General features: G+C 41.7%; 2 protein-coding genes and 1 non-coding gene across 6 annotated transcripts in view; all 3 read left to right on the top strand.

Annotated features, from left to right (window-relative positions):
• Xndc1n (XRCC1 N-terminal domain containing 1, N-terminal like) overlaps positions 1 to 21842 on the top strand; it is a 25961-nt gene extending 4119 nt beyond the window's left edge. Inside the window, exons 2-10 of one of the 2 annotated variants that reach the window (XM_013357722.4) lie at positions 2882 to 3056; positions 6350 to 6491; positions 7216 to 7371; positions 8454 to 8632; positions 12003 to 12088; positions 12331 to 12503; positions 14634 to 14706; positions 18170 to 18294; positions 19893 to 21842. In XM_013357722.4, coding sequence (XP_013213176.1) covers positions 3012 to 3056; positions 6350 to 6491; positions 7216 to 7371; positions 8454 to 8632; positions 12003 to 12088; positions 12331 to 12503; positions 14634 to 14706; positions 18170 to 18294; positions 19893 to 20125 — 1212 coding nt within the window. In that variant the 5' untranslated portion in view covers positions 2882 to 3011 and the 3' untranslated portion in view covers positions 20126 to 21842. The remainder of the gene's footprint in view (positions 1 to 2881; positions 3057 to 6349; positions 6492 to 7215; positions 7372 to 8453; positions 8633 to 12002; positions 12089 to 12330; positions 12504 to 14633; positions 14707 to 18169; positions 18295 to 19892) is intronic. The other variant, XM_078046606.1, reaches the window with a different exon arrangement.
• Trnaa-ugc (transfer RNA alanine (anticodon UGC)) lies at positions 5217 to 5289 on the top strand. The gene has a single exon. It is a non-coding gene; the product is annotated as a tRNA-Ala (tRNA).
• The window catches only part of LOC101963127 (short transient receptor potential channel 2), a 19354-nt gene continuing 14398 nt past the window's right edge, over positions 21065 to 26020 (top strand). For 2 of the 3 annotated variants that reach the window (XM_078046605.1, XM_078046604.1), the window contains exons 1-4: positions 21065 to 21190; positions 21967 to 22686; positions 24665 to 24877; positions 25742 to 25906. In XM_078046605.1, the coding sequence (XP_077902731.1) occupies positions 21176 to 21190; positions 21967 to 22686; positions 24665 to 24877; positions 25742 to 25906 (1113 nt within the window). In that variant the 5' untranslated portion in view covers positions 21065 to 21175. Of the gene's footprint in view, positions 21191 to 21733; positions 21833 to 21966; positions 22687 to 24664; positions 24878 to 25741; positions 25907 to 26020 lie in introns of those variants that run through there. The other variant, XM_021725045.3, reaches the window with a different exon arrangement.

The raw sequence follows: 26020 nt of genomic DNA, 5'->3' as shown, positions 1-26020 counted from the left end.
GAGAATAGTAAAAATTTGAATATCCAGTGAGTTCCCATTCCAGGACTAATCAGTTTCATAAATCTGGTGAACTTGCTAGGTGTGATGGCACATACCTGTAATCCCAGAAACTCAGGAAGCTGAGACAAGAGAATGGAAAGTTCAAAGCCAGCCTCAGCAATTTTGTGAGGCTCTGAGGAACTTAGACTCTGTCTAAATAAAAAATAAAAAGGGCTGGGATGTGGCTTACTGGTTAAGCACCTTGGGTTCAATTCCTGATACAAACAAACAAACACACCTGGAGCCAATGGTGCACACCTGTAATCCCAGCAGCTCAGGAGGCTGAGACTGGAGGATTATGAGTTTAAAGCCAGCCTCAGCAAAAATCAGAATGCTGAGCAACTCAGTGAGACCCTGTCTCTAAATAAAATACAAAATAGGGCTGGGGATGTGGCTCAGTGGCTCAGTGCCCATGAGTTTTATACCTGGTACCAAATAAAAAACAAAAAACACCTGGAGAACTAAAGAGGTGACTCAGGACTCATCCTTCATTCTTCTGTCTTTGAAGCCTTAACAACACATTGACCTGTTAGGAATGCTTGATAATTACGAGGTAGTCACTAAGAGTTTTGTTACTCCTGTTGCTGCAGACTACCCCACTGCATGACTTCAAGCCCTTTGGAGCTCAATTTTTCTGCCTCTTACATTGGGTATACAGCAACAAGTCAGACATGAAACCTGTTCTGCAAGACTTTACAATTTGTCAAGGAACATAGGACATATATGATTGTTGTGTGAGGCACTCTATTAAGTGCTAAGTGAGAATTGATAGGATGGAGCTATCACTTAGAACTGATGAAGCAGAGGTAAAGTGAAGTTTGATCACTAGAATGCATTCAATTTGACAAGTTGGAAAGGGAACTGTCATAATGAGGAGTCTGAGGAGGTCTGAAGGAGCCCTCTAATTAGAACTTCCAGGTCCTTGGCTCCATCACAAATAAGAATTTTAGTACAGAGATTTAGTAAAGAGAGGAAGAGCTTTGTTATAAGGCAAAAGGCAAAGGTCTACTCCCTGCTGCAGGCAATCTCAAGAGTGAGCCACATTGCCAGGGCTGAAGGTTGGATTTTTGTTAGGGTACATAACTAGGTGGAACATTGTATGCAAAAGGATTGAACTTCCCTCTGGGATTCAGAATTATCATGTTTCCCTGTGGGTTTGGAATGTAGGTTTCGATTACATGAACATCTCTGGTGATCACTGGGTTATGGTTCAATCAAATGTTAGCTCCTTTCCCTGACAAGATTAATGATCTCTTTCTGTTGAGGTTTTGTTCCTGTTTTGCTATGTTCCAAAAAACTGATAGGGAACTGGAAAGTTGAAAGTAATTTGTGGACTATTTAGTGCATTCTTACATTTTGACCATTTTCTGTCCTTTAGTCTCCTTTATCCTGCTCATTAGACAGTCTATGAATTATTTGTTCTATATATTAATAGGAATATTTTTCCTTTAGAGACTTGGTGTTCCTTCTGTATCCCTAACTTTCTATATCAGAACAAGCAATTCAAGCAGAGGTAATGGCATGAGCAGAGTCTTGGAGGTAGAAAAAAAATTTTGGTTGGAAATACAAAAAAGGATCTTTATGGCCAGGAGTATATCCGGGATCAGCGAGAAAACATGAATAAAATGAGCCAGCATAAATATTTAAAGAGAGAACTCACTGAAATACATTCAGATAACTTTAAAACATCTCTCACCAAGGAATTGTTGAAGCTTGGTGATGGATGCATCAGTTTGTTATACTAATATGTGTGCTTTTCCATATACTTAAAATTTTCCTATAAAAAGTTTAGCGAGGGCTGGGGATGTGGCTCAAGCGGTAGCGCGCTCGCCTAGCATGCGTGCGGCCCGGGTTCGATCCTCAGCAGCACCACATACCAACAAAGATGTTGTGTCCGCCAAGAACTAAGAAATAAATAAATAAATAAATGTTAAAATTCTCTCTCTCTCTCTGTCCCCCTCTGTCTCTCACTCTCTCTTTAAAAAAAAAAAAAAAAAAGTTTAGCGAGCCATGCACCATGTTGCATGCCTGTAATCCCAGCAACTCAGGAGGCTGAAGCAAGAGGATTACAATTTCAGCCTCAGCAAAAAGCCCAGAGAGGTAAAGCAGCACACCTACAATCCCAGAGGCTGAGGCAGGACGATCACAAGCTGGAGGCCAGCAAAAAGGGAAAGGGGACTGGGGGTATAACTCAGTAGTTAAAGTACTCCTGAGTTCAATCCACAGTACTGTTCAAAAAAAAAAAATGATAAACAATTTAAGGGGCAATTGGTACTCTTAGGAACTCATCTACATATAAATCCAACATTAACATTAATATGTTTTTTACTTGCTGCTCTCTTGCCTTGATGTTGCACTCCAGTTATTTCACACTTTTTTGAAATCTCATTAGATGGTTCAGATCTGCTCCCTGCCCATCACCCCCACTAGGCCCAAAGTAGTAATCATCAGAAACGGGCTGAGGGCTAGAAATATAGCTCAGTGGTATAGCACTGGGTTTGATCAAGGCCATGGGTTTGATCCCTAGGAACACACACACACAAAAAAAAAAAAAAGAAGAAGAAGAAGAAATAAATGGACTGATGGCCTCAAAAACTCATATAATTAGAGAAACAGCCATATTTTTTTTTTTTGTCTTTTTCTTATGGGCTTTTTTGTTTGGTAGGTTGGTTGTCAGTATTGGGAATAGAAGCTAGAGGCACTGTACTACTGAAAATACATCCCCAGCCCTTTTTTAAATTGAGACATCTTCTTGCTAAGTGACTGAGGCTGACCTCAAACTTGAAATCCTCAGCCTCCCAAGTTGATAATAGTTTATTTTTCTTTTTGTTTTTTTCTTCAGGAGTAATGTGAAGATTCTTGTTCTTCTGGAAGCTGCTAAAACAAAAACATAAATAGTGCCAAAGTGGTAACAGAAGAATTCTTGAGATAAAGCATTTTTGCCCTGTACTTGGACAGCTGATAGGCCTGCCATGGCTCCTGTGAAGATCAGTCATGTGGTGTCATTTTCCTCTCAGGTATATCAATCAATAGGCATGTTTATTTGTTTGTTTGTTTTCCTTGATGACTAAAAGGAATGAATAAAGTAGGAGATTTGGCTCTACTTTCAGGAAACTCCCAGTCTAATAGAAAGGACATGATGCCTTCTCTGGGAATCCAGAATCTAAGGGAAGAAATAGTTCTTGCCTTCAGGTTGTTCCCAGAGCAGTGCAAGAAACTGATAGAAATGTTCCAGGACTTGGAAGTTCCATAAAGGAGGTACCTCAGGATTCCACTAATAGCTTAAGGGTGCTGGGTAGATCCTAGGCCCAGAATCTGCACCAGGGTCCCCAGAACAACCATTTGGTCAGTCTTGTCATTGAGAGCAGACCAGAACACTCAACATCATACCTGACCTGTGATATCATGACCACTGTCAAGTGTGATCTCAGCCTCATCCCTAAATGTTCTATAATTCCCATTTAGAGCTAAATCCCAGACCCTGAGCCCTAGCATTTCCCACATTTTCCTCTATTATCATTGCTCTACCCATTTATTCCTCCTCTCGTGTTAACTCTGGTCTTTCTCTAGAGGTGCTGTGGCATTTCAGGGGATAAGTCTACATTTTACAGTAATATTATTTGCATGGTGGGATATTTAGCATCCCTAACCCTGTGCCCCAATAACAGTATTGCTTATTAGTTATTATGATAGTCAAAAACATCCCTACACATTTCAGAAATATCCTTAGAGGGTCTTTAGGAACTACTATATTAACTTCTAAGTAAAATAAAACAATAATTACACTTATCCTGCTTATCTTCATAGTCATCCTGAACAGTTTTCTTCATAGACTCGAAGTCTTATAAAAGCTAGAAGCTAACCATAACACATGTAAAATAACTTAATAAAACTGAAGGTACTCAAGATCGTATTATCATTTTTAGTATTTAGACTGTGCCTCCTGAATTAGTCTCTTATTATAAAGCCTTCATAGAGTTTGCACATTGTGCTTTTGGCTCTTGGTCCTGAGTACCACTGTGAGCCCAGAAGTGTAGAAGTCCATAGCACAAGGCTATTCTAGGGACACACAGTTACTCCTGCACAGGTGACACTTAAGCTAACTTGCAAGGCATCTTCCCTACCCAAGTCTTCATGGTGCCAGTAATCATTTATAATTCATTATATTTACTGAGCCAGTTGCAGTGGCACATACCTGTAATCCCAATGGCTTGGGAAGCTGAGGCAGGAGCATCGGGAGTTCAAAGACAGCCTCAGCAACTTGGTGAGGCCTTGAGCAACTTAGCAAGACTCTGCCTCAAAATAAAAAGGTAAAAAGGGCTGGGGACGTGGGTAAGTGTCTCTAGGTTCAATCCCGAGTACCAAAAATATATTTTTTTTTCTTTTCTCTGATAACTTTATTATCAGAAATCAGCTCAAGGGTTTTCCTGCTATGATTGACAATTGATGGGATTCAAAAAAATCAAAGTGATTTTGAAAATCTCTTATGGCCCAGAGAATAAAACATCCAGTTTGTTTTAAACTACTTTTAGATTTTCTTTAAACTATAGTGGAAGACCTTTGGATAGGCCCTATCAATTATTTTTGGACTGCCAGAAGAACTTTATATTTCCTTTTTAGATGGAATGTATTTTGTGTGAGCAATTTAAACAAATAGTACTAACAGACTGAAATAAAATTTTAGATAAGACTGATTCATTTGTATTTTAAAAAAAAAATGCCAGAAGCTGGACATGGTGGCACAAGCTTGTAATCCCAGCCGTTCAGCAGGCTGAAGCAAAAGAATTGAAAGTTCGAGGCCAGCCTCAGCAATTTTGTGAGACCCTGTTTCAAACTGAAAAATACAAGGGGCTAGGGATATAGCTCAGTGGCAAAGCACCCCTGGGTTCAATCCCCAGTACAACTACATAAATGATGAAATGAAGTAATTATTTAATGAAATGAAGTAATAATAAATGAAATTAAGTAATTATCCATCTTCCAATATTGTGGTTTCCAACCTTGCTCTGTGGGGGCCAACTTCTAAAAATTGAAAGGAGGGAGGACAAGTATGTCTCTAGGTATCGCCCCAACCTGTGCTTTAACCAGAGCTCTGCTTCTATTTGTTGAAAAAAATATTAACACACACATAACATGCTTCAGTATAAGATTTCAGTTAAAAAAAGGGATTTGGGGCAGGGGATATAGTTCAGTTGGTAGAGTGTTTGCCTTGCATGCACAAGGCCCTGGGTTCAATCCCCAGCACCACCAAAAAAAAAAGGACGGGGTGGATTTTATTGCTGGAATAACATGGTTAGAAACCACGTGTCTAGGGCTGGGGATGTAGCTCAAGTGGTAACGCGCTCGCCTGGCATGCGCGGGACACTGGGTTCGATCCTCAGCACCACATAAAAATAAAATAAAGATGTTGTGTCCACCGAAAACTGAAAAATAAATATTAAAAAAAAATCTCTCTCTCTCTCTCCCTCTCTCTCTCTCTCTCTCTCTCTCTCTCTCTTAAAAAAATTATAAAAAAATGTGTCTAGCTTCCCCACTCTCCTTAGAGATGAAAAATTTTTGATCCAAAGAGGAAGTAGTTTGTTTAAGGCCTCTCAACCAAAAAGTTTCTGACTTTGAGTTAAAACTCAGAATTTCTTTCTATGTAAATATATCACTATTATTGTCTTGGAATAATCACTTTATATACAAGCATCCATTGTAAACTTAGAATAAAAATCTTTGGGGCTGGGGATGTGGCTCAAGCGGTAGCGCACTTGTTTGCGGCCAGGGTTCGATCCTCGGCACCACATAAAAACAAAGATGTTGTGTCCGCCAAAAACTAAAAAGTGAATATTAAAAAATTCTCTCTCTGTCTCACTCTCTCTTTCTTTAAAAAAAAAATCTTTGCCCTTTTAGGATTGTTATAAAGATAAGAAAATGTCTGAAATAGCTGGTAAATCAAAGACATTAGTAGAGAGTAATGGTTAAAAGCTCTGGTTTTAGAAACCTGCTTTGGTTGGTTATCTGGCATGAGGCCTTGGGTAAGTTTCCGAGCTTCCCTAAACTTCAGTTTATTGATTTACTAACTAAGAAGTAATAATAATAAACATGTAGGATTAAATGAGGGAGTCTGGTAAATAGATAGAGGTAGATGGTATCTAAATATCTTGGTACATGGTTCCTGTGTTACTGTGGATTCCCATCTGGTGATTTTCTATAATATTAGGGTGTCTTAAAAGACTAGGGATCATAGGGATGCCTTATTCATGGGCATATTTTTCCCCATAGACTTAGTAAAGTTCTTGATTCTCTCCTTCTCTCTCTGACTTAGGATCCCAAGTATCCTGTGGAGAACTTGCTGAACCCGGATAGTCAGGGGAGGCCTTGGCTCAGCTGCCCTCAGGACAAGAGTGGGCAACTGAAAGTGGAACTACAGCTGGAGAGGGCAGTGCCCATTAGCTATATTGATGTAGGTGAGTGAGTTCCCTGGGGCCTCTGAGGTAAGACACTGGAGTGATATTCCCCTCTAACCCCACTACTCAGAGGTCTTATTTCATTCCAGCACAGGTATGAAGGAGAAATATGGCCTTTGCCCTTGGGGTAGATTTGGTGTTGGAAAACTCCATGGTCTCCATTCATATGGAATACAATGTGAATGGAGTTCCTTGAACTATGCAATCTTCGGCTTTGATCTGTGTGATCTGGGTAAAGCCTTAGGACATTGGCCTAATTATAAATGCCAACAAATAGAATTTGTATACACCTCTAAATATTAGTGTCTGAGGATTACTGGTAAGGTGAACTGTGCATAGGAAAAGGTTGACTGTAGAATTCTTTGAAATAGAGAATTGACAAAGTCATCTGGTGCCAACTTTGTTAGGACAGAAAGATGTTGGGCTCCCTAGCAAGGATATAAGAGAAACAGAATTTGGCACTGCTTTCAGGGCCCAGGACAGGGAAGCAGCAAGTCTCTGCCGGATCTTCCCATGGTCATTTAGTGTAATTCCATGTTGTCATGTAGCCTGATATAGAACCTTTGTGTTATTAAATTATTGGTTCCTTGTGTGACTCTACATGTTGCCAGACCTTTCTGACTACCTGCTAGTTTTAGAGTGAGGAATGTCCTCTTCCCGTCCAGTTCCCTTGTGTATAATTATTTCTATCGCACTTATCCTTTTCTCATCCTTTTGTCCCCAGGTAACTGTGGCTGTGCTTTCCTGCAAATTGATGTGGGCCGTTCTTCCTGGTCCCTAGACAGACCTTTCATCACCCTGCTCCCTGCAACCACACTAATGTCCCTCACCGATTCAAAGCAGGGGAAGAACCGCTCAGGGGTCCGCATGTTTAAAAATGGTAAAGGGGGCAACAGCAGAAGGGGGGTATGTTCCCAAGTAAGAAGGATGCAGTACTAGAGAGGATGTAAGTGCTTTGGAGTATAGATTGTGGGAGGGAGCCTGTTCAAGGGCTTAGTTATCTTAGGCTACTTCCTAAGAAGTTGATTAATTAGTGAATGACATGCTTGTATGTGAATTCTTCATGACGAGGATGCCTGATAGCTGGGGATGTTTATTAGCTACTGATTGATTGATATTTCCCATGACTTGTGGAGTCTGAAACAAAACACATGTTAATTACTATGTTTTTTGTTTGTATAAATGTATATAAGTATAGATGTAAGTAGCAGAAGGCTACATAATGGTTATATTTTATGTAGCATATAGTGTTTCCTGAATTCTGTTTATATAGATATGCTCAGTGGGCACTGCAAAAGAAACATAGGATTTGATTCCTGTCTTCTAGGGATTTAGAGCCTAGTAAAGATTTGTCTGTGTTTAAATTGAAGGTGTTTGTAATGTCGTAAAGGAAGAATGATACTGGAGGGGCATGTGAGGTAGAGAGGATGAAATCCTGACTGGATAGGGTTAGAAATTAGAGTTGTGTTAGAAATTAAAGAATTTGTAACATCAGTGTTTGATACTATGAGTGAGTGAATGTGCAGGACTTATAGCATCGTGAGAGAGGTTGAGGTCTTGTGGTTAAGGAAAGGTTGATATCTCAGCTAATCCATGAGCAAGCTGATTCCCCATACCCTAGCAACACAGATGCCTCTTGGTTGATTGAGATATTGATGAGGTCCCTAGAGAGTTGTAGAATAAGGATGTACCCAGGCTGGAAATGGTGTGGAATCATAAAGGGGGAGTGATGGTCAGAAGGCAAGGAACTGGGTCTGAAAGAGCCCTGACAGGACTACTTGGTATTACCATTCCCTGAGCACCTAAACCTGAGGGGAATATTTACTGGTTGTCTTCATTCTTCATCCTGTTGAAATTTGCTCTGTATAACCTGTCTTCTCTTTCCTTGGGATAAACTTTCTTTTATTTTTTCCCTCCATTAATTCATTTTCCCCCTCAATTTGTTTCTTTTTTTTCCTTGAGATGATTTCCTGGCTCCAGCCTCAGGAGAATCATGGGATCGACTTCGCCTGACTTGTTCCCAACCGTTCACACGTCATCAGTCCTTTGGCCTGGCCTTTCTGCGGGTGCGTTCCTCTCTGGACTCCTCAGATGACCCTGTGATGGATCTCTCAGTCCCTGTGAGCTCTGAGCTAAGCCAGGTATGTACTAGGGTAGAACCAGGATTTAGTATTTTCCCTCCCTTTGAGGGTTTTGGGTTAGAAAGCTGGTGCTTGATTGAGGGGTAGACACACTCCACACAAGCACAGGTGGGCATGCTGCCCTTTCTTACAAGTAGGAATGAACTCTTCCCCTTCTCTCCCTTACACAGGGAAGTGCAAGTGAGTGAGCCAGGTTCCAGGATTGCAGGGCCCAGAGCTGATGTGAATGGAGCTAAATCTCCATGACCCTGGACTTTCAATAAAATGGAAGCTCTGTGAAATTAGGGACCTGTTTGTCTTGTTCTATAAATGTATTCCTGGCACTTAGAACATTTCCTGGAATAAAACGGGCTTTTGGTAAAAAAGTTCATTGTGTAAATGACCCTTGGAGGGGAGTTGCACATAGTCACATAAAGTATTATTATTCAAACCAAGACACTTTAAAGGCAAAAGAGAGTACTATTAATATTTGTAATGAGCCCAGCTCAGTGGCACACACCTATAATCCCAGCTACTCACAAATTCAAGATCACAAATTCAAGGTTAGTCTGGGCAATTTAATGCCTGTCTCAAAATGTTTTAAAATGGGCCAGGGAAGGCCGAGGAGACAGCTTAATGGCAGAGTGTTTGCCTAGCATTCTTGAGGCCCTGGGTTTAATCCCCAATACTGTAAGTAAGTAAATAAAGAAATAGATAGATAGATAAATATATAAAATTTAGGAAGCCAGGCATGGTGACACACACCTGTAATCCCAGCTGGAGGCTGAGATAGGAGGGTCTCAAGTTTGAAGCCATCCTCAGCAATTTAGCAAGATCCTGTCTCAAAATAAAAGAGGTTGAAGATGTAACTCAATGGTAGAGTTCAGTTAGCCTGGGTTCAGTCCCCACTACAGAAAGAAAGAAAGAGAAAGAAAAAATATTTACAGGACTGTCCCAGACAAACCAGGACATATATATGATCACCTTACTTTTCAGATAAATAAGGGATTTCCAGAATTTCTTTCATTTTGGCTGTTGAATTACTCTGCACCTCCACAACCTTGATTGGCTTGCAAGAAAGAAAGTTAACAACTCCAGAGCCAAGTCAGTAAGGCACTGAACAGTGAATAGAGTCAAACACACATGTAGTTACCGCATGAAATCATAAGAAAAGGCAGTGTGAAGCATTCTGACAAGAGACTTGGAAACCATTGGTGATACTCAGTTTTATAATTTTAAGATATCTGGGCTGGGAATGTGGCTCATTCTGTAGCGCGCTCGTCTGGCATGCGTGCAGCCCGGGTTCGATCCTCAGCACCACATACCAACAAAGATGTTGTGTCCGCCGAGAACTAAAAAATAAATATTAAAAAATTCTCTCTCTCTCCTCTCTCTCTCTCTCTAAAAAAAAAAATTAAGATATCTAAAATGTCATAGACCTTTTTTTCTACAGTGTAATTCTAATTGGTATATTAGGGTGAAAGCAAAACATAACAGCTTTTAACCTTCTGAAATAGAGTTATTATGATCACAAATATTCTAGTAAGAAAATAGGTCACACTCCTAATTCTTGGAGAGGATTTGAACCCAAGCTGCTTGACTCCACCTGGCCTGTGCTCATAAGCTAAACTCTAATGATCAATCTCATGTAGAATTAAGGTTAAATAATTATCTCCAAACACACATCTAGTTAGTTACCCTTTCTAGTAGTATTCACTCTAAAATTCATGTGGCAGGGCTGGGGATATAGCTCAGTGGTACTCTAGAATGTATTAGACTCTGAGTTTAATCCCCAGCACCAGAAAATATAAGATAAAATTCATGCAATTATGTAAAGAAAAAAAACTAAAATCCTCAAAAATTAAACAAAATATTTTTAAAATAATTCTAGTTTATAATGACAATTAGAAATAGTAAACATTGAACATGTGTGAAGACCTGAATTGTTGTGAATTTACTTTATATACAACCAGAGATATGAAAAATTGCTCTATATGTGTAATAAGAATTTTAATGCATTCCACTGTCATATATAAATTTAAAAAAATTTTAAAAAGAAATGCAAAAAAAAAGAAAGAAAGGAAATAGTAAACAGTCAATGTGAATAAAAATACTAATTTTCAAGCTTTCAGAATGAGGTCAAGTCATACTTTATAAAAACATTTACCTTTAGAAGAATCCATAATAAGCCAAATGAAGTGGCACATCCCAGCAGCTTGGGAGGCTGAGGCAGGATTATGAGTTCAAAGCCAGCATCAGCAACTTAGCAAGGCCCTAAGCAACTCAGTGAGACCCTGTCTCTAAATAAATTACAAAAAAGGGCTGGAGATGTAGCTTCTTTCTGTAGGGCTGGGGATCAAACCCAAGGCCTCCCATTGCTAGGAAAGCAGCCTATGACACATCCCCAACCCAATTATTCTTTTTAACTTAAGGGAAAAAAGGAAATTTGAAAAAATAAAAAGGTCAATAATGACAGGTGCATTTTTTTAAAAAGTTTTTTAGTTGTAGATGGACACAATGCCTTTATTTATTTAGATTTTTTATGTGATGTTAGGGATTGAACCCAGTGCCTTGTGAGGGCTAGGCAAACATTCTACCACTGAGCCACAATCCCACCTCACAGATGCATTGCTTTGACAAATAATTAGAAACTGTAGTGTACTACCTAAATAAAAATCTATGTAGAAATGATCATGTGATATCTATATATGCGCACATTTATACATATATATACATATATATAAATATATGTATATAAACATCTCTTTATAGGTAGCTAAGAAATGATGGCCAAATGTGGTAGGCTTTTATTGCACATGAACAAAATTGTTCACAAAATGAATCATACTGTTAATTAAACAATATTATCAAATAAATACATACATATTATTTTTTTCTCTCAAAGATATATAGATGGCTCAGCGGTAGAACACTTGCCTACCACGTGTGAGGCCCTGTGTTCGATCCTCAGCACTGCATAAAAATAAATTAATTAATTAAATTTAAAATAAAGGTATAAAAAGATATATAGAGATGAATGACTTAAATCAATTTTATATATGGACAATTAAAATATACATGTTTTTGAAAGTTTGAACATGACAAAAGTTTGCACGTGATATCAGTCTCTATAGCTCTGTTTTTTCCAATAGGTGTATTTTTTTTATCCATGGGGGTTTTCATGGTCATGGCAAAACTCTTTGCATTGGAGAACTAAATATACAAAATCTTAGAATCTTATATCATAGAACCAGAAGAGAATTTGAGAGTCTGCACACATCTGCCAATATACCATGTATAAGTTACAGCAGATACATTCACTAAGGTGAGTTCCTAGGTGACAGTGTCCCCTGGTGGTGAATCCTGATATTCCATATTTTTCTGTTCTCAGGGCTCTTCTGACACTCAGGAGTCGCATCCTCAACCCTGGCTGGCTAATCCTTCTATCCGGAGGACATTCTTCCCAGAACCCCAGACGTATGTAGTTGCCAGAGCAAAAATCTACCAGTCACTTCTCAGATCTTTCTCCTAGAAGAGAAAGGCTACCATGTCACTCCCAAGCACACAGGCCCAGCCTGGGTTTCCCTAATTAATCACATCTCTCTCAGCCTAACCCTACCCGTATATCAAATTGGCTTTCTCACTAGATGCCAGCAACTTGGGTGAGCACAACGGGATCTGTGTTCCAAGTGAAATCAGTAACTCTTGTTTCTCTGCAGAAGCTCTAAGAAGATTTCAGAGCTCAAGGATATCCTAAAGCAGCTACAACCAGGGACTCTGGGGCGTTCAGCCCATATGGTGCTTTCTGCAGCCCGCAGGGCACCTTCAGCCAGTGTGGCAAGCCCAAAGAGCAATCATGTAGAACCAGGTCCCAGTCTTCCAAAGAATGCAAGTAAGGCCTAGTAACCTGCTCCTTAATGTTCCTAGCAATGTCCTTCCTTTAATCCACCATTGCTGTACATGGATGGCTCACAAGTAGTACTTCATGTGGAAGAAAAAAAACTATTGTCAGTAGAGAAGAGAAGTCAAATAACATATAATGATTGAAAGAGCACTGACCTAAATCAAAAATCCTTATCTCTTTGGGCCTCAGTTCCCTTGTCTTAAAAGTGAAGGGATTAAACTAAATACCTAGACTTCTTAGAGTATCCTTATTCTGTGGTCATCTCAGAAAGACAATTGAAGAGTGATGGGGTTTGGAGTTTATTGGAGAAATAAGGTGGCAGAATAGTGTAGTTTAATGAGAAGAGAAGAAATAATTAAAAGATTCTTAGTGGGGCTAGGATTGTGGCTCAGTAGTAGAGTGCTCACCTAGCATGCATGAGGCACTGGGTTTGATCCTCAGCACTACATGAAAATAAATAAAATAAAGGTATTGTGTCCATATACAATTTTAAAAATATATATTTAAAAAAAAAAGATTGTATCCACCAAAAACCAAAAAAATAAATGTTAAAAAAAAAAGACTTGGGGTTCTGTTTTGCACCAGACATTACTAGGCACTTTTACCAACTTTACCTATTTAATGTTCACAACAAACTTATGTCCTCATTTTACAAAGAATGTAAGGTTCAAAGAGGTTACATTTTTACATTCTGTTCTTTTTATTTTTCCAAATAGCAAGAAAGAGAAAACCAATAAGGTTATCAACAAAAAGTTAAAAACACAGGATAGTTTGTTGTTTCATTGGGAAAATTTTTTAAAGGAAAAAGCTTGACTATCATTTTAAAGGACTAAACAAATTAGTGAAATAATGAATGTATAATTTTATTGCAAAAATAGGAAATATTGATTCTTTTTGTTGTGTAACAGATTACCTCAAAATCATCTTATGGTCTGTGATGATTAGGAATCCACTCATGGCTTAGGTGGGTCCTGTAGCTCTGGATCTGTCACAAGGCTGTAGCCGTCTCAGTGCTCAGCTGGAAAGAACCTGCTTCATAACCCACACACATGGTTGTTGGTCAGATTCATTTCCTCATGTGATATTGGACTGTGGTTCCTTCAATTCCTTTGCTATCCAGGCACAGTGGTGCATGCCTATAATCCCAGAGGCTCAGGAGGCTAAGGCAAGAGGATCACAAGTTCCAAGCCAGCCTCAGCAACTTAGTGAGACCTTAAGCAACTCAGCAAAACCCTGTCTCTAAATAAAATATTTAAAAAGGGCTGGGAATGTGGTTCAGTGGTTAAGCACCCTTGGGTTCAATCCCTGGTACAAAAAAAAAAAAAAAAAAATTCCTCTGCCATGAAATCCTCTCTATAAAGTATTTCACAGTGTGGTAGCTTGTTTCATTAGTGAACAAACAAGAGGACAAAATGGAGTGCCAGAGAGAGGGAGTGTGCACATGCTACAGCCTGTTGCAAGAAACTGACAGATTATGTCATCCCATCACTTGTGTCATATGCTATTCTTTAGAAGCAAGTCATTAGGTCCAGGCCACACTCAGGGAGAGACATGAATATCAGGAGACAGCAATCAATGGGAGTCCTCTCAGAAGCTGTCTTCCATATAATGAGAAGGAAAATGGAATGGAACCAACTATTTTGGGACATTTACTACATACTGAGCTCCAGAGCTATAAAAGCACTTTGATATTAAATGCTGTACAAAATGTCTCTTAAATTCTGAATAACTAGACAGATGACAGTTAACTAAATTTTATTATCACTCATTGACAGATATTTATTGAACATTTCTTACATGCCAAGCATGTGCCACAGTTATCACAGTAAATAAAACAGCAATGATTCTACCCTGATGAAGAGATATGTACCCATATCACACAAAGAAATCTGAAACTAAAATAGTGATAAGTACAGCGAAGGAAAATCATAATAGGATGATTAGAATTAGATTAGAGAATCCAGGAAAAACAACTCATAGGAAATAGCATTTCATCTAAGACTTGAAGAGTGAGAATTAACCAGGCAAAGAGGGTGGAAATGGTATTCTTCAAAGAAGTACATGATATGTGAAAACCTTTTGTGAATAAGCTATCTTTAATGAGCATTTCTAACACAGTGCCCAGAGCAGAGGAGGAGGACTCGGAGAATGATGTTGGCAGGACAAAGAGACGAAAAATGCAGGACCAAAGGTAAGTAGGTCAACGTGAAAGGCCAAATCACCTCCCCAAACCTTATCATCCTTCTACAGCTGTTCTCCACCCACTCATGCGTCAGGTAGGTCAGAGAGCACCCTTGGGTCTGGGTCTTGAGCTCTTAGTCTAGAACTTAGAAGAGAAACAAGTACTTGTCCGTGTGTCATCAGGCAAGAAGGCAGCCCTAAAGGGAGCCAGAATCTGTAGATGAGTACACTGCGTCTCAAGGATTTCATAAAAATTTAAATCTTTTCTGCTTCAAAAGTCATTGTCAAGGAAATAAAAAGATATTCCATTGAATATGGGAGAAAATATTTGTATATTATATTACATATTTTATATATATCTCTTAAATATAAAATATATAAAGAACTCTTCTAAATCAATAATACAAAGATAACCTAATTGTAAAAGTGGACAAAGAGGGCTGAGGTTGTGGCTCAATGGCAGAGTGCTTGCCTAGAATGTCTGAGGCACTGGGTTCGATCCTCAGCACCACATAGAAATAAATAAAATAAAGGTCCATCAACAATTAAAACAATATTTTTTTAATGGACAAAGAATCTGAATAGAATTTTTTCTCAAGAAGATGTAAAATGACCAATAAACATGAAAGATGCACAACATCAGTCACCATCAGAGAAATGGGATGACTAATTAAAAAGATGGACAATAACAAGGGTTGGCAAAGATTTAGAGAAATTGGAACTTTTATAAATTACCAGTAGGAATGTAAAACAGTGCAGCTTAGACTGAGAACATAGCTCAGTGGTAGATATTTTCCTGGCATTCATAAGGCCTTTGGTTCAATCCCCAGCACTGGGGGGGAAAAAAATCAAAGTTAAATAAAATAGTGTACCTGCTTTGGAAAACAATTTGGCAATTCAGAAACCTAAAGATAGAGTTACCACATGATTCAGTGATTATATGCCTAGTGTATACCCACAGGTATTCACATAATTTATATGTCCATAGCAGCATTATTCACAATAGTTGGAAAGTAGAAACAACCTAAATATCCATCAACTGGTGACTGGATAAACAAAATGTAGTGTATATATACACAATGGAATATTATTTGTCCATGAAAAAGGAATGGTTATAGTTACTTGAAAGGCTGAAATGCTGAAAAAGGAGGTTTCCAAGTTTGAGACCAGCCTAGGCATCTCAAAATACAAAATCAAAAGGAATGGAATATAACTCAGTGGTAGAGTGCCCCTAGGTTCAATCCCCAATACCCAGGTGAATTTAGTATTTTAGATGTATTGTATAATACCTGTTCTAATATGAAAAAACCTTGAAAACACTGAGTGAAAAAAGTCCATCACAAAAGACCACATGTAGTAGGATTCCATTTATACAGAATGTCCACAATAGATAAATTCATAGAAACACGAAGTATATATAAGTATTGTAGTACAGAGGAATGGGGAGTCGCTGCTAATGGGTTTGGGATTTCTTTGGGGGGGTAGTAAAAACCTGCCAGAATTAGATATAGTTGTGGTTATTTGACTTGGTGAAGATACTAAATTTACTTGTTGAGGGTGGGTACTGGGAATTGAACCCAGGGGCATTCTTCCACTGAGCTATATTCCATTTCTTTTGATTTTTTATTTTGAGATGCCTAGGCTGTTCTCAAACTTGTAATCCTCCTTTCTCAGCATTTCAGCCTTTCAAGTAACTGGGATTATAGACTTGACCCACTATAGCCTGCCAAAATTCACTCTTTTGTTGGGGAGGAGGTACTGGAACTTGAACCCAGGGGTACTTTACCACTAAGCTACATATATTCTCAGTCCTTTTTTACTTTGAACAGGATCTCACAAAGTTACTTAAGCCCTTGCCAAATTGCTAAGGCTGGCCTTGAATTTGCAATCCTCCTGCCTCAACTTTTTAAGTAGCTGGAATTCCAGGGTATATTACTACACTTGGCCAAAGTTCAAATTTTAAAAGGGTGTCTTTCTGGAGATAACCCATATTCTCCTGTAAATATACTTCTACTTTCCTATAAACCTGTGTCTATGCTTTTTTGTGTGTGTGGTGTTGAGGATTGAACCCAGGGCCTTGTGCATGCGAGGCAAGCACTGTACCAACTGAGCTATATCGCCAGCCCTATGTCTATGCCTTTAAAAAAAAAAAAAAAATGAAGGGCCCAGCATGGTGGCACTTATCTGTAATCTCAGCAACTTAGCAAGATCCATCTCAATATAAAAAATAAAAAGGGCTGGGGATGTGGCTCAGTGGTTAAGCACCCCTCGGTTTAATCCCCAATACTAAAAAAAAAAAAGTGGGGGGGTAATGTTATGGTATGTGTATGATACATCAATTAAAAAATAATTAATGGGGCTGGGGATGTGGCTCAAGTGATAGCGCGCAGGCCTGGTATGCACGAGGCACTGGGTTCAATCCTCAGCACTACATAAAAATAAATTAAAAAGATATTGTGTCCACCTAAAACAAATTAAAACAATATTAAAATAATAATAATAATTAAGGGCTGGGGTTCTAGCTCTGCAGTAGAGCACTCGCCTAGCATAGGCTAGGCACTGGGTTCGATCCTCAGCACCACATAAAAATAAATAAAATAAAGGTATTGTGTCCAACTACAACTAAAAAAATATTTTAAAAAAATAGGGCTAGGTTGTGGCTTAGTGGTAGGGCACTTGTCTCACATGCATGAGGCACTGAGTTCAATCCTCAGCACCACATAAGTAAACAAAATAAAGGTATTATGCCCATCTACAACTTAAAAAAAAAAAGAAAGAAAATAAATAGGGCTGAGGTTGTGGCTCAGTGGTAGAGCGCTCACCTAGCATGAGCAAGGCCCTGGGTTCTATCCTCAGCACCACATAAAAATAAGTAAGTAAAATAAAGGTATTGTATCCAACTACAACTAAAAAATAAATTTAAAAAGAAAAGAAATAAATGATTGAAATCTAAGAACAATAATAGAAGCTCTGGTGTTTTTTTGGTTTCATTTTCTTCAGTGGGGATTAAACCCAGGGTCTTCATGCCAGGCAAACCCTCTATCACTGAACTATACCCCCCAGCCCCAGAAGCTCTGTTGTCAGATGTTCAAAGGTTAAATGATTTCCTGCACCCAGCAGGGTAACACACACCTATAATACCAGCTACTCAGGAGGCTTAGGCAGGAGGATGGCAAGTTCAAGGCAAGGGCAACTTAGACCCTATTTCAACATGAAAATGATTAGGGTTGTACTTAATAGTTGATTACTTGCCTAGCATGCAAGAGGCTCTGAGTTTAATCCCCAGTACTACAAAAGGAAAAAAAAAAAAAAAAGTCCTTTAAATCTGGTATGTCAAATGGGAAAACTATCACTCCAACCCAGTGTTACTAGGTCAACATCACTGTTCTAAATACTTTTTGCTCTAATTCTAGATTCCTTCAGCCCTTATAGCTTCTCACGGATAGCTGGTCTTTACCTGCTTTTTCTTACAGGCCTTTGACCAACTCGGACTCCCGGCTGAACAGGAAGGGGACAGTAAAGGCAAGGCAAAGAGAATACCAATCCCAGGCCCCAAACAGTGGTGTCCAGGATAGTGAACAATGCCCCATTTGTGCAGGTAAGCTGCTTCAGTCTGGGAGGGTGGTCATGTGATTACTAAGCATTCCTTAAGGGAAGAATAGGAAATCTGGGGGTACTGTGCAGAAACTTGGATTTGGACTCCTTGCCTCTGTCATCTCTACAGTTCCCACCTATGTAACCTATGTGTCCCACCTATGTGTTTTTAGCCAAATGTCATTCAAGACAAGTTTATATTGAACACCTGCTCCCTTCACATCAGGTAAGCTGAGGAAGTGACAAGGGCCCCAACTCTCTGGAGAAGCTAAACACAAACAATGTAAAACACTGTCAGAGAAAGCCTAGAATTTTCTTCATAACTTTTCCCTCTGTCCAAATTCTACTTACTCTAAGTTTCTGTTCAAATTGTTAGTTCCTGCTGGGTGTGGTAGCATATACCTGTAATGCTAGTGACTTAGAAGACTGAGGCAGGAGGGTTACAAGTTTGAAGCCATCTTCAGCAATTTAGCAAGGCCCTGAACAATTTAGTGAGGTCCTGTTTGAAAATAAAAATTAAGGGGCTGGGGTTGTGGCTCAGCAGTAGAGCGCTTGCCTACCACATGCAAGGCCCTGGGTTCAATCCTTAACACCACATAAAAATAAAATAAAGATATTATGTCTACCTAAAACAAAAAAACAAACAAACAAACAAAAGGTATTGTGTCCAACTACAACTAAAAAATAAATATTTTTTTTAAAAAATAAAGAAAATAAAAATTAAAAGAGCTGCTGCCGGGCACAGTGGCACACACCTGTAACCAGCAGCTAGGGAGGATGAGCAGGAGGATAGAGAGTTCAACCCAGCCTCAGCAAGTCGCTAATCAACTCATTGAGACCCTATCTCTAGATAAACTACAAAATAGGGCTGGGGATGTGGCTCAGTGGTTGAGTGCCCCTAAGTTCAATACCCAGTACCACAAAAAAGAGCTGGAGATGTAGCTCAGTGGTAGAACACCCCTGGAACGAATGGTACTTCTTTGCCAAAACTTCTCTGATCTTCACAGATAATCTCTCCCAGTTGAGCTCCTGCAGCATTCTCTTAATTCCATGGACTATGCACTTCTCACCTACTTTCTGTCAATATTCTTTTTGTTCCCAGTTTATCTTCACCACTAGACCACATTCCATAAGGACAGTCTGTTTACTTCAACTCTTAGCATATTGTCAGGCACATAGTGAATACTTAATAAATGTTTGACAGATACGTGATAGTGTCTCTCAGGTGTCACATATTCAGCCATGATAAATTTTCTGCAAGAACAGCTGCATTTTGGCAGCAGATACACCTTTCAGGCTTTCAGGCTTCTTTTTTTTTTTTTTTTTTTTTTTTTGTACTGAGGATTGAATCCAGGGATGCTTTACCACTAGGCTACATCCCCATTCCTTTTTAATTTTTTGAGACAGGGTCTTGCTGAGTTGCTTAGGGCCTCACTAAGTTGCTGAGGCTGGCTTTGAATTTATGATCCTCCTGCCTCAGCCTCCTGAGTTGCTAGGATTACAGGCATGTGCCTTCATGCCTGGTTCCCTTCAGACTTCTTGGGGTGCAATCCTTCCTAAGAACAGGCCCATTTGTGTTTACCTCTTTTTTCTCTCCCTTAGGTTCCTTCAGCATTGAGATTCTTCCCCTGCATGCTGCCACTTGTGGAGAGACCTCCCCGCCTCACCCAGCTTCTCCCTCCTCACCATCTTCATCCCAGTCTGTACTGTGGGTGTCGTCCCCAGAGAGTTCACCTCCCATTTCCTGGGTCCAGTGTCCCATCTGCCAGTTCCAGTTCTCAGCAAGAGAAATAGAAGAACATGCCAGTGTGTGTGGGGAGGTTTTTCCAGCGTGAGCCATGAAATCCTGTGGTTTGGGCCCCCACTATGAATAAGACAGAGAAGTAGGTCTCTCACCTCTCACCTCTCTCTCTTTTTGTTGTTGTTTTGTTGTTGTTATTGTTGTTGCTGGAATTCAAAGGCCTCATGTGTCCTAGGAAAGGGCTGTACTGCTGAGCTATACCCCTAGCCCTGAAAGTGGATCTCTTGGCAGCTGAGAAGGACTGATGAAGGCAGTCCTCCCTTCCTCCCTTCATTTATTCCCTCAGGACACGCCTAGGGTACCTCTGGGCCCAGCTCCCCATTCCTAGTTGTCAAGGAATCTGTCACCATGGCACCCAATTCTCCTAAGAGCAGCTCTGTCCTTTTCCCCCTTGGAACTTTTGGGATGGAACTAGTAATCTTTAGGGAATGTCCTTCCCTCCAGGAATGATATATATCCTCATGTCTATTTTCCTAAAAGGAAAACTGAGGACTAGTCAAAAGAAAAATACTGCCTGACAGATAAGATCCTGTTGTGTTCTGGAAAGATAAGTTTTGAGCATGAGACTGGCTTTTATATCCTTAGTTCCTGCCCTAGCTGTAATCACGTACTGCCATGTGACTTTGGTACAGTTATTTATCTTGGGCCCAGAATTTACTGTTGTAAACAGAGAAAATCCCTTTACCTACTGCTCACAAAGTAGTTATAGAGCCCACATAGTTTAATGACTGGGGAATAATGCCAGGGACCTTGCACAAATCCCATTTCCCTTATACACAATGAGGTAGTTGGACCAGAGGGTCTCCAAGTTCCCTCAAACTATGATAGTCCAAATTCTATTTCTACCTTCTTTGAGCAACTATGCACTCTCTCCCTTTCCCCAGAAGATTTCATTGTATGACACTAACACCAGTTTCCCTGGTCCCCAGGGCAGGAAGCAGAGGGGGAGCAGCTGGTCCTGGCAAAGGGAGGGCCCGGGGCGGGGTTTTGAATGAGTGGGAAAGAAGATGCTAGATGCATTCAGGGGACCAGACAGAGGAGGAGTTCATGCCTTTGGTCCTTTCCTGCATAGGTGGGTGCAGCCATGGACCCTCTCACGGTAAGAACTTCTGCTCCCCTTCCTCCATCCTACTCCCATTCCTCATTATGGACAAAGCAATAGATTGGCAAGTCGGCAGGGGAAGCTTAGCTGCCAGGCAGGTTGTGAGCTTTACTATATGAGTGGAAGAGCCCCCAGAGCCTTGAACTGAACCCAAAGGAAGAGCAATGAACATGGGCCTCAAAGAAGAGGGATAAGGCAGTAAGTACCGAGGAGAGAGAAATGCCCTCCAAAGTAGCAGAGGGCAAAGCTAGAGGGGTTTGTTGGAGAAAAAAAACATGTTGGGATATTGGTAGGAGTTCTGTTCAGAGCTGGGAATGGGTGTTCATAGTTAAAAAGACCCTCCTGTGTGGACATGCTTGGACCTGCCCTTTGAGAAGCTGTGGGACTTTCAGAGGGATGAGCAGCTGGAAGATGAAGTCAACAAGATGGGAGCTGGGTCCTGGCCAGATCCTTTGTGCCTGCATGTAGGGTTAGGCTCCCTGTGCAGCCCTCCTTTAACCTACCCTTTCTCAGGGCATCCATTTGGACCCAGTATATTTAGGTCCCTGTAAAGGTGGAAGTTAAACTAAGGACAAGGACCCCCTCGGATCCATTCTGGCACTATCTCGTTCACTAACATGAGAATCTACCAATAAAATGGTGAATAAGAGACTTTTTGCCTGTATGTATTGGGCAGGGAAGGACACAGTGGTAGCTAGTGGGAGGGTAAGAGAGACTCCAAAACAAAGGAGACTAGAAACTCAGAATCCTGTCCTCTCTACTCCTTCATCCAGCTACAGCCTAACTGGACTGAGATTGTGAACAGAAAGCTCAAGTTTCCGCCTCCACTCTTGGGTGCCATCCAAGAGGGGCGACTGGGTCTTGTGCAGCAGCTGCTGGAGTCAGGGGTCGAAGCCACAGGCAGTGGGCCAGGTGGGCCCCTGAGGAATGTGGAGGAGGCTGAGGATCGCTCCTGGAGGGAAGCTCTCAACCTGGCCATCCGCCTGGGTCATGAGGCCATTACCGATGTGTTACTGGCCAATGTCAAGTTTGATTTCCGACAGATCCATGAAGCCCTACTAGTAGCAGTGGACACAAACCAGCCAGCAGTGGTGCGTCGCCTGCTGGCCCGGCTGGAAAGGGAGAAGGGTCGCAAAGTAGATACTAAGTCTTTCTCGCTGGCTTTCTTTGATTCATCGATCGATGGCTCCCGCTTTGCACCTGGTGTCACCCCACTCACCCTGGCCTGCCAGAAGGACCTATATGAGATTGTGCAGTTGCTTATGGACCAGGGTCACACCATTGCCCGGCCCCACCCCGTCTCCTGCGCTTGCCTTGAGTGCAGTAATGCCCGCAGGTATGACCTGCTGAAGTTCTCTCTGTCCCGCATCAACACCTACCGAGGCATTGCGAGCAGGGCCCACCTCTCACTGGCGAGTGAGGATGCCATGCTGGCTGCCTTCCAGCTCAGCCGCGAGCTCAGGCGCCTTGCACGCAAGGAGCCTGAGTTTAAGGTTGGTTCTCACACTTCCTCCTGCCCTCGGTTACCTACATCTGTTCTCAGGAATAGATAGGAGTCACAATCAGTCCTGGGACCCCTAGTCTTTTTGTTGGGGTGGTGGTTGATACTGGTAATTAAACCCAGGGGTGCTTCACCACTGAGATACATCCCGGTTCTTTTTTCCCCTAGTCGTTTTATATTTTGAGACAGAGTCTTGCTAAGTTACTGAGGTTGAACTTGCTATCCTTCTGCCTCAGCCTCCAGAGTAGCTAGGATTACAGGTGTTTGCCACCATGCCAGGCAAGGGGCACCTAGTCTTATGCAAGAGGCACAACCTCCACCCTAGGGGTGCTCTAGGTCTATCTGAAGGAAGAGAGAGAAAGAAAAATAGAAGAACAGTTGGAGAGACTTAGATATGACATTCAGTAGAACCTGTCTTTTTGGAGTTCCTATTGTGTGTTCCATGGGGTGGGGCCAGGCAATGGTGTGGCCCTGGTCCTGGATATTGTATCTTGGGACTCTAATGCAGGGAGAGGGTGACAAGACACTCCCAGGACTTCATTTAGTGCTTCTGTGTTCACAGGGCTGCCAAAGCCCAGAAAGCAGTCAGGAAGCTGCAGCTGTTGTGTTCAGGGAATACTCCAGGGAGGAAGCAGCATTAAGGTTAGCTGTGCATGGAGAAGCAAGAAGGGTATTTGAAGTAGAGCTACAGTCCCAGCAAAGGCTGTCAGGTAGCAAAAGTATGTGTGGTGATAAGTACAGAGGAACTCTGTGCAAGATCAAATATATAAGTGGAGCCTGGAGGCAGGGACCATTCAGGGGCCTTGAATCACCAATCCAGTTCACCCATCACTTAGCCACTGGCATCCTGTGAGCCAAGCCAGACTCAAAATTGCCATTAGACAGGGAAGCATAGAAGAGTGTTAAAATGAAGGCCTGAGCCTGGCGCAGTGGCATATGCTGAGGCAGAAGGATGGTGATTCCAAGGCTAGACTCAGCAACTTGGTGAGACCCTATCTCAAAAATTAAGGGCTGGGGCTGGGGCTCAGTGGTAGAGCGCTTGCCTAGTATGTGTGAGGCATTTAGTTCAATTCTCAGCACCACATAAATATAAATAAATAAACATCCACCAACAACTAATAAAATATTTTTTTAAAAAAGTAAGAATGGCTGGCAATATAGCCCAGTGATAGAGCACCCCTGGGTTCAATCCCCAGTACTGCAAAAATAATAAGTAATTAAATGAAAGCCTAAGGCAGGATGTGACCTGTTGTCATGCCAGCCAGGGCAGGAGCATGCTCCCCCCACCAGGAGCTTGGATGGACAACATGAAAAGTTCCCACTGCACAGCTAACAGGAAAGGGCGGTCCTTTCCAAAGGTCTTTCCCTCCATTCTCACAGCAGCCCATGGAAGGAAGCAAAGTAGAAAGTTCCCATCTCCACTTTTCAGGCAGGGAAACTGAGGCCTGAAGTAGGGAAGGACCTGACCCAATGTGACATCTCCAAAGGGGCAGTGCTGGGAGGTGACCTAGCCTCTTGAAAGCCTGCCTTAGATCTTCTCTGGGATAAGGGCCCCAAGTGAAATCAAGGGTAAGATGGGTAATGTGCCTTATTCATTTCTGCATCTCCTAAAATTGCCAACACGGGTTCTCATATAAGGTAGATGTTCAAAAAAATTAAATGAGCACAAGAAAGATTAGAAATTAAAGTGGGACAGGAAAAAGGAAAGTCCAAGGAACAGGCTGAGGTGACAGATGGTTTGGTTTGAAGTAACTTAGTGATGAGGCTGAAATAGCACCAAATAAGCAAAGGTGACCAGGAGGTACCTCATTATAGTAAGAAGATTGATGAGGTGTCAAAAGACAAGTCAATGACTCAGTGATATCAGATGTAGAAAGGTCAAGACAGATAGTCCACTGTCTGGGGGTGGGGGGGTAGGGAGGAAATTGTGTCCACAGGTGGCTGACACACACAGACCTACTTCCCTACAGCCTGAGTACATTGCCCTGGAGTCGTTGAGCCAGGACTATGGTTTTGAGCTGCTGGGTATGTGCCGGAACCAGAGCGAGGTCACTGCAGTGCTCAACGACATGGGAGAAGACAGCGAGACTGAGCCTGAGGCTGAAGGATTGAGCCAGGCCTTCGAGGAGGGCATCCCCAACCTGGCAAGACTGCGGCTGGCTGTCAACTACAACCAGAAGCGGGTCAGCTGGGCCCTACCTACCTCTCCTCACTGCCTTGATCCCTTGCCCTGCCATCTCTAGGTGTCCCCCAGTCCAGCCCCAAGCAACTCTTTTTCCCGGACTCAGGACCCTCTGAGATGTTCATTCTGAGCACCTTCTATCTAGGTCCCCGACCTTCCCTTCTTACCTTCAATCTAAGCCCCTAACCTCTCCCTAGAGAACCCACCTTTACACCCGTGCTTGCAGATCTCAGGTTTAGCTTTGTCTCTAGTCTGCTGAGTGACTTGGCCCAGTCTTGTTCTGTTGGATTTCAGTACCTCACTGTACAAGATTAGACTGGATTTCTCAGGAATTAAACATCAAGTGATTCTTATTCTGTCTTATTAGACAACACCCCTCCCCCAATCTAAGACATGCTCCTTTTCTAGCTGCCTCTAGTCTCTTACCCCTTAATGTCATCTACCCTCAGATATCCTAACCCACCAAAAACTTAACCAAAACCCTTCCTCCATAGTGGCTCCCCTGGACCAGCCATGCAGGACAGCAAGCCCACTTTTCCTGCTCCTTCCCTTCTCAGGAGTGTTCAGACTGTTGTTACCCCCACATCTCTAGAAGGCAAGGAACCCTGGGAGTTCTGGGACTTGTACTCCCAGTTTTACCTGCCACTGCCTGACTTAGGAAACTCTTAGAGTTAGCCTCCTGAGGGCCAGAGAGGGCAGGGTCTGCGTGGGCACATGGCAAGTGAGTTGCCTCTCTTCTGGGCTGGCCAGCAGGGAAAGAAAAGAAGGATGTTTGATCACTGGCAGAAAGTAAGGACATGCACCCAACCTGCTCATTCCTTCTCCCTGCCAAGTGGCTACCTCCTCATGCCCCATCTCTGCTTAGTTTGTAGCACACCCCATCTGCCAGCAAGTCCTGTCCTCCATCTGGTGTGGGAACCTGGCTGGTTGGCGTGGAAGCACCACCATCTGGAAGCTCTTTGTCGCCTTCCTCATCTTCCTCACCATGCCCTTCCTCTGCCTTGGCTACTGGCTGGCACCCAAGTCTCGGGTACAAGAATAAGATGAATGATTACTTGTTTATTGAGCACTTGGTTTATGCCAGGCCCTGTCCTGGGTGCTTTGTAGCTATAACTTTGTGCATGTTCCCACTCAGTAGCTTGAG

This window comes from Ictidomys tridecemlineatus, chromosome 4, assembly GCF_052094955.1.
Source record: "Ictidomys tridecemlineatus isolate mIctTri1 chromosome 4, mIctTri1.hap1, whole genome shotgun sequence".
Taxonomy (NCBI): domain Eukaryota; kingdom Metazoa; phylum Chordata; class Mammalia; order Rodentia; family Sciuridae; genus Ictidomys; species Ictidomys tridecemlineatus.
This window is presented reverse-complemented; position numbering and strand designations above follow the sequence as displayed.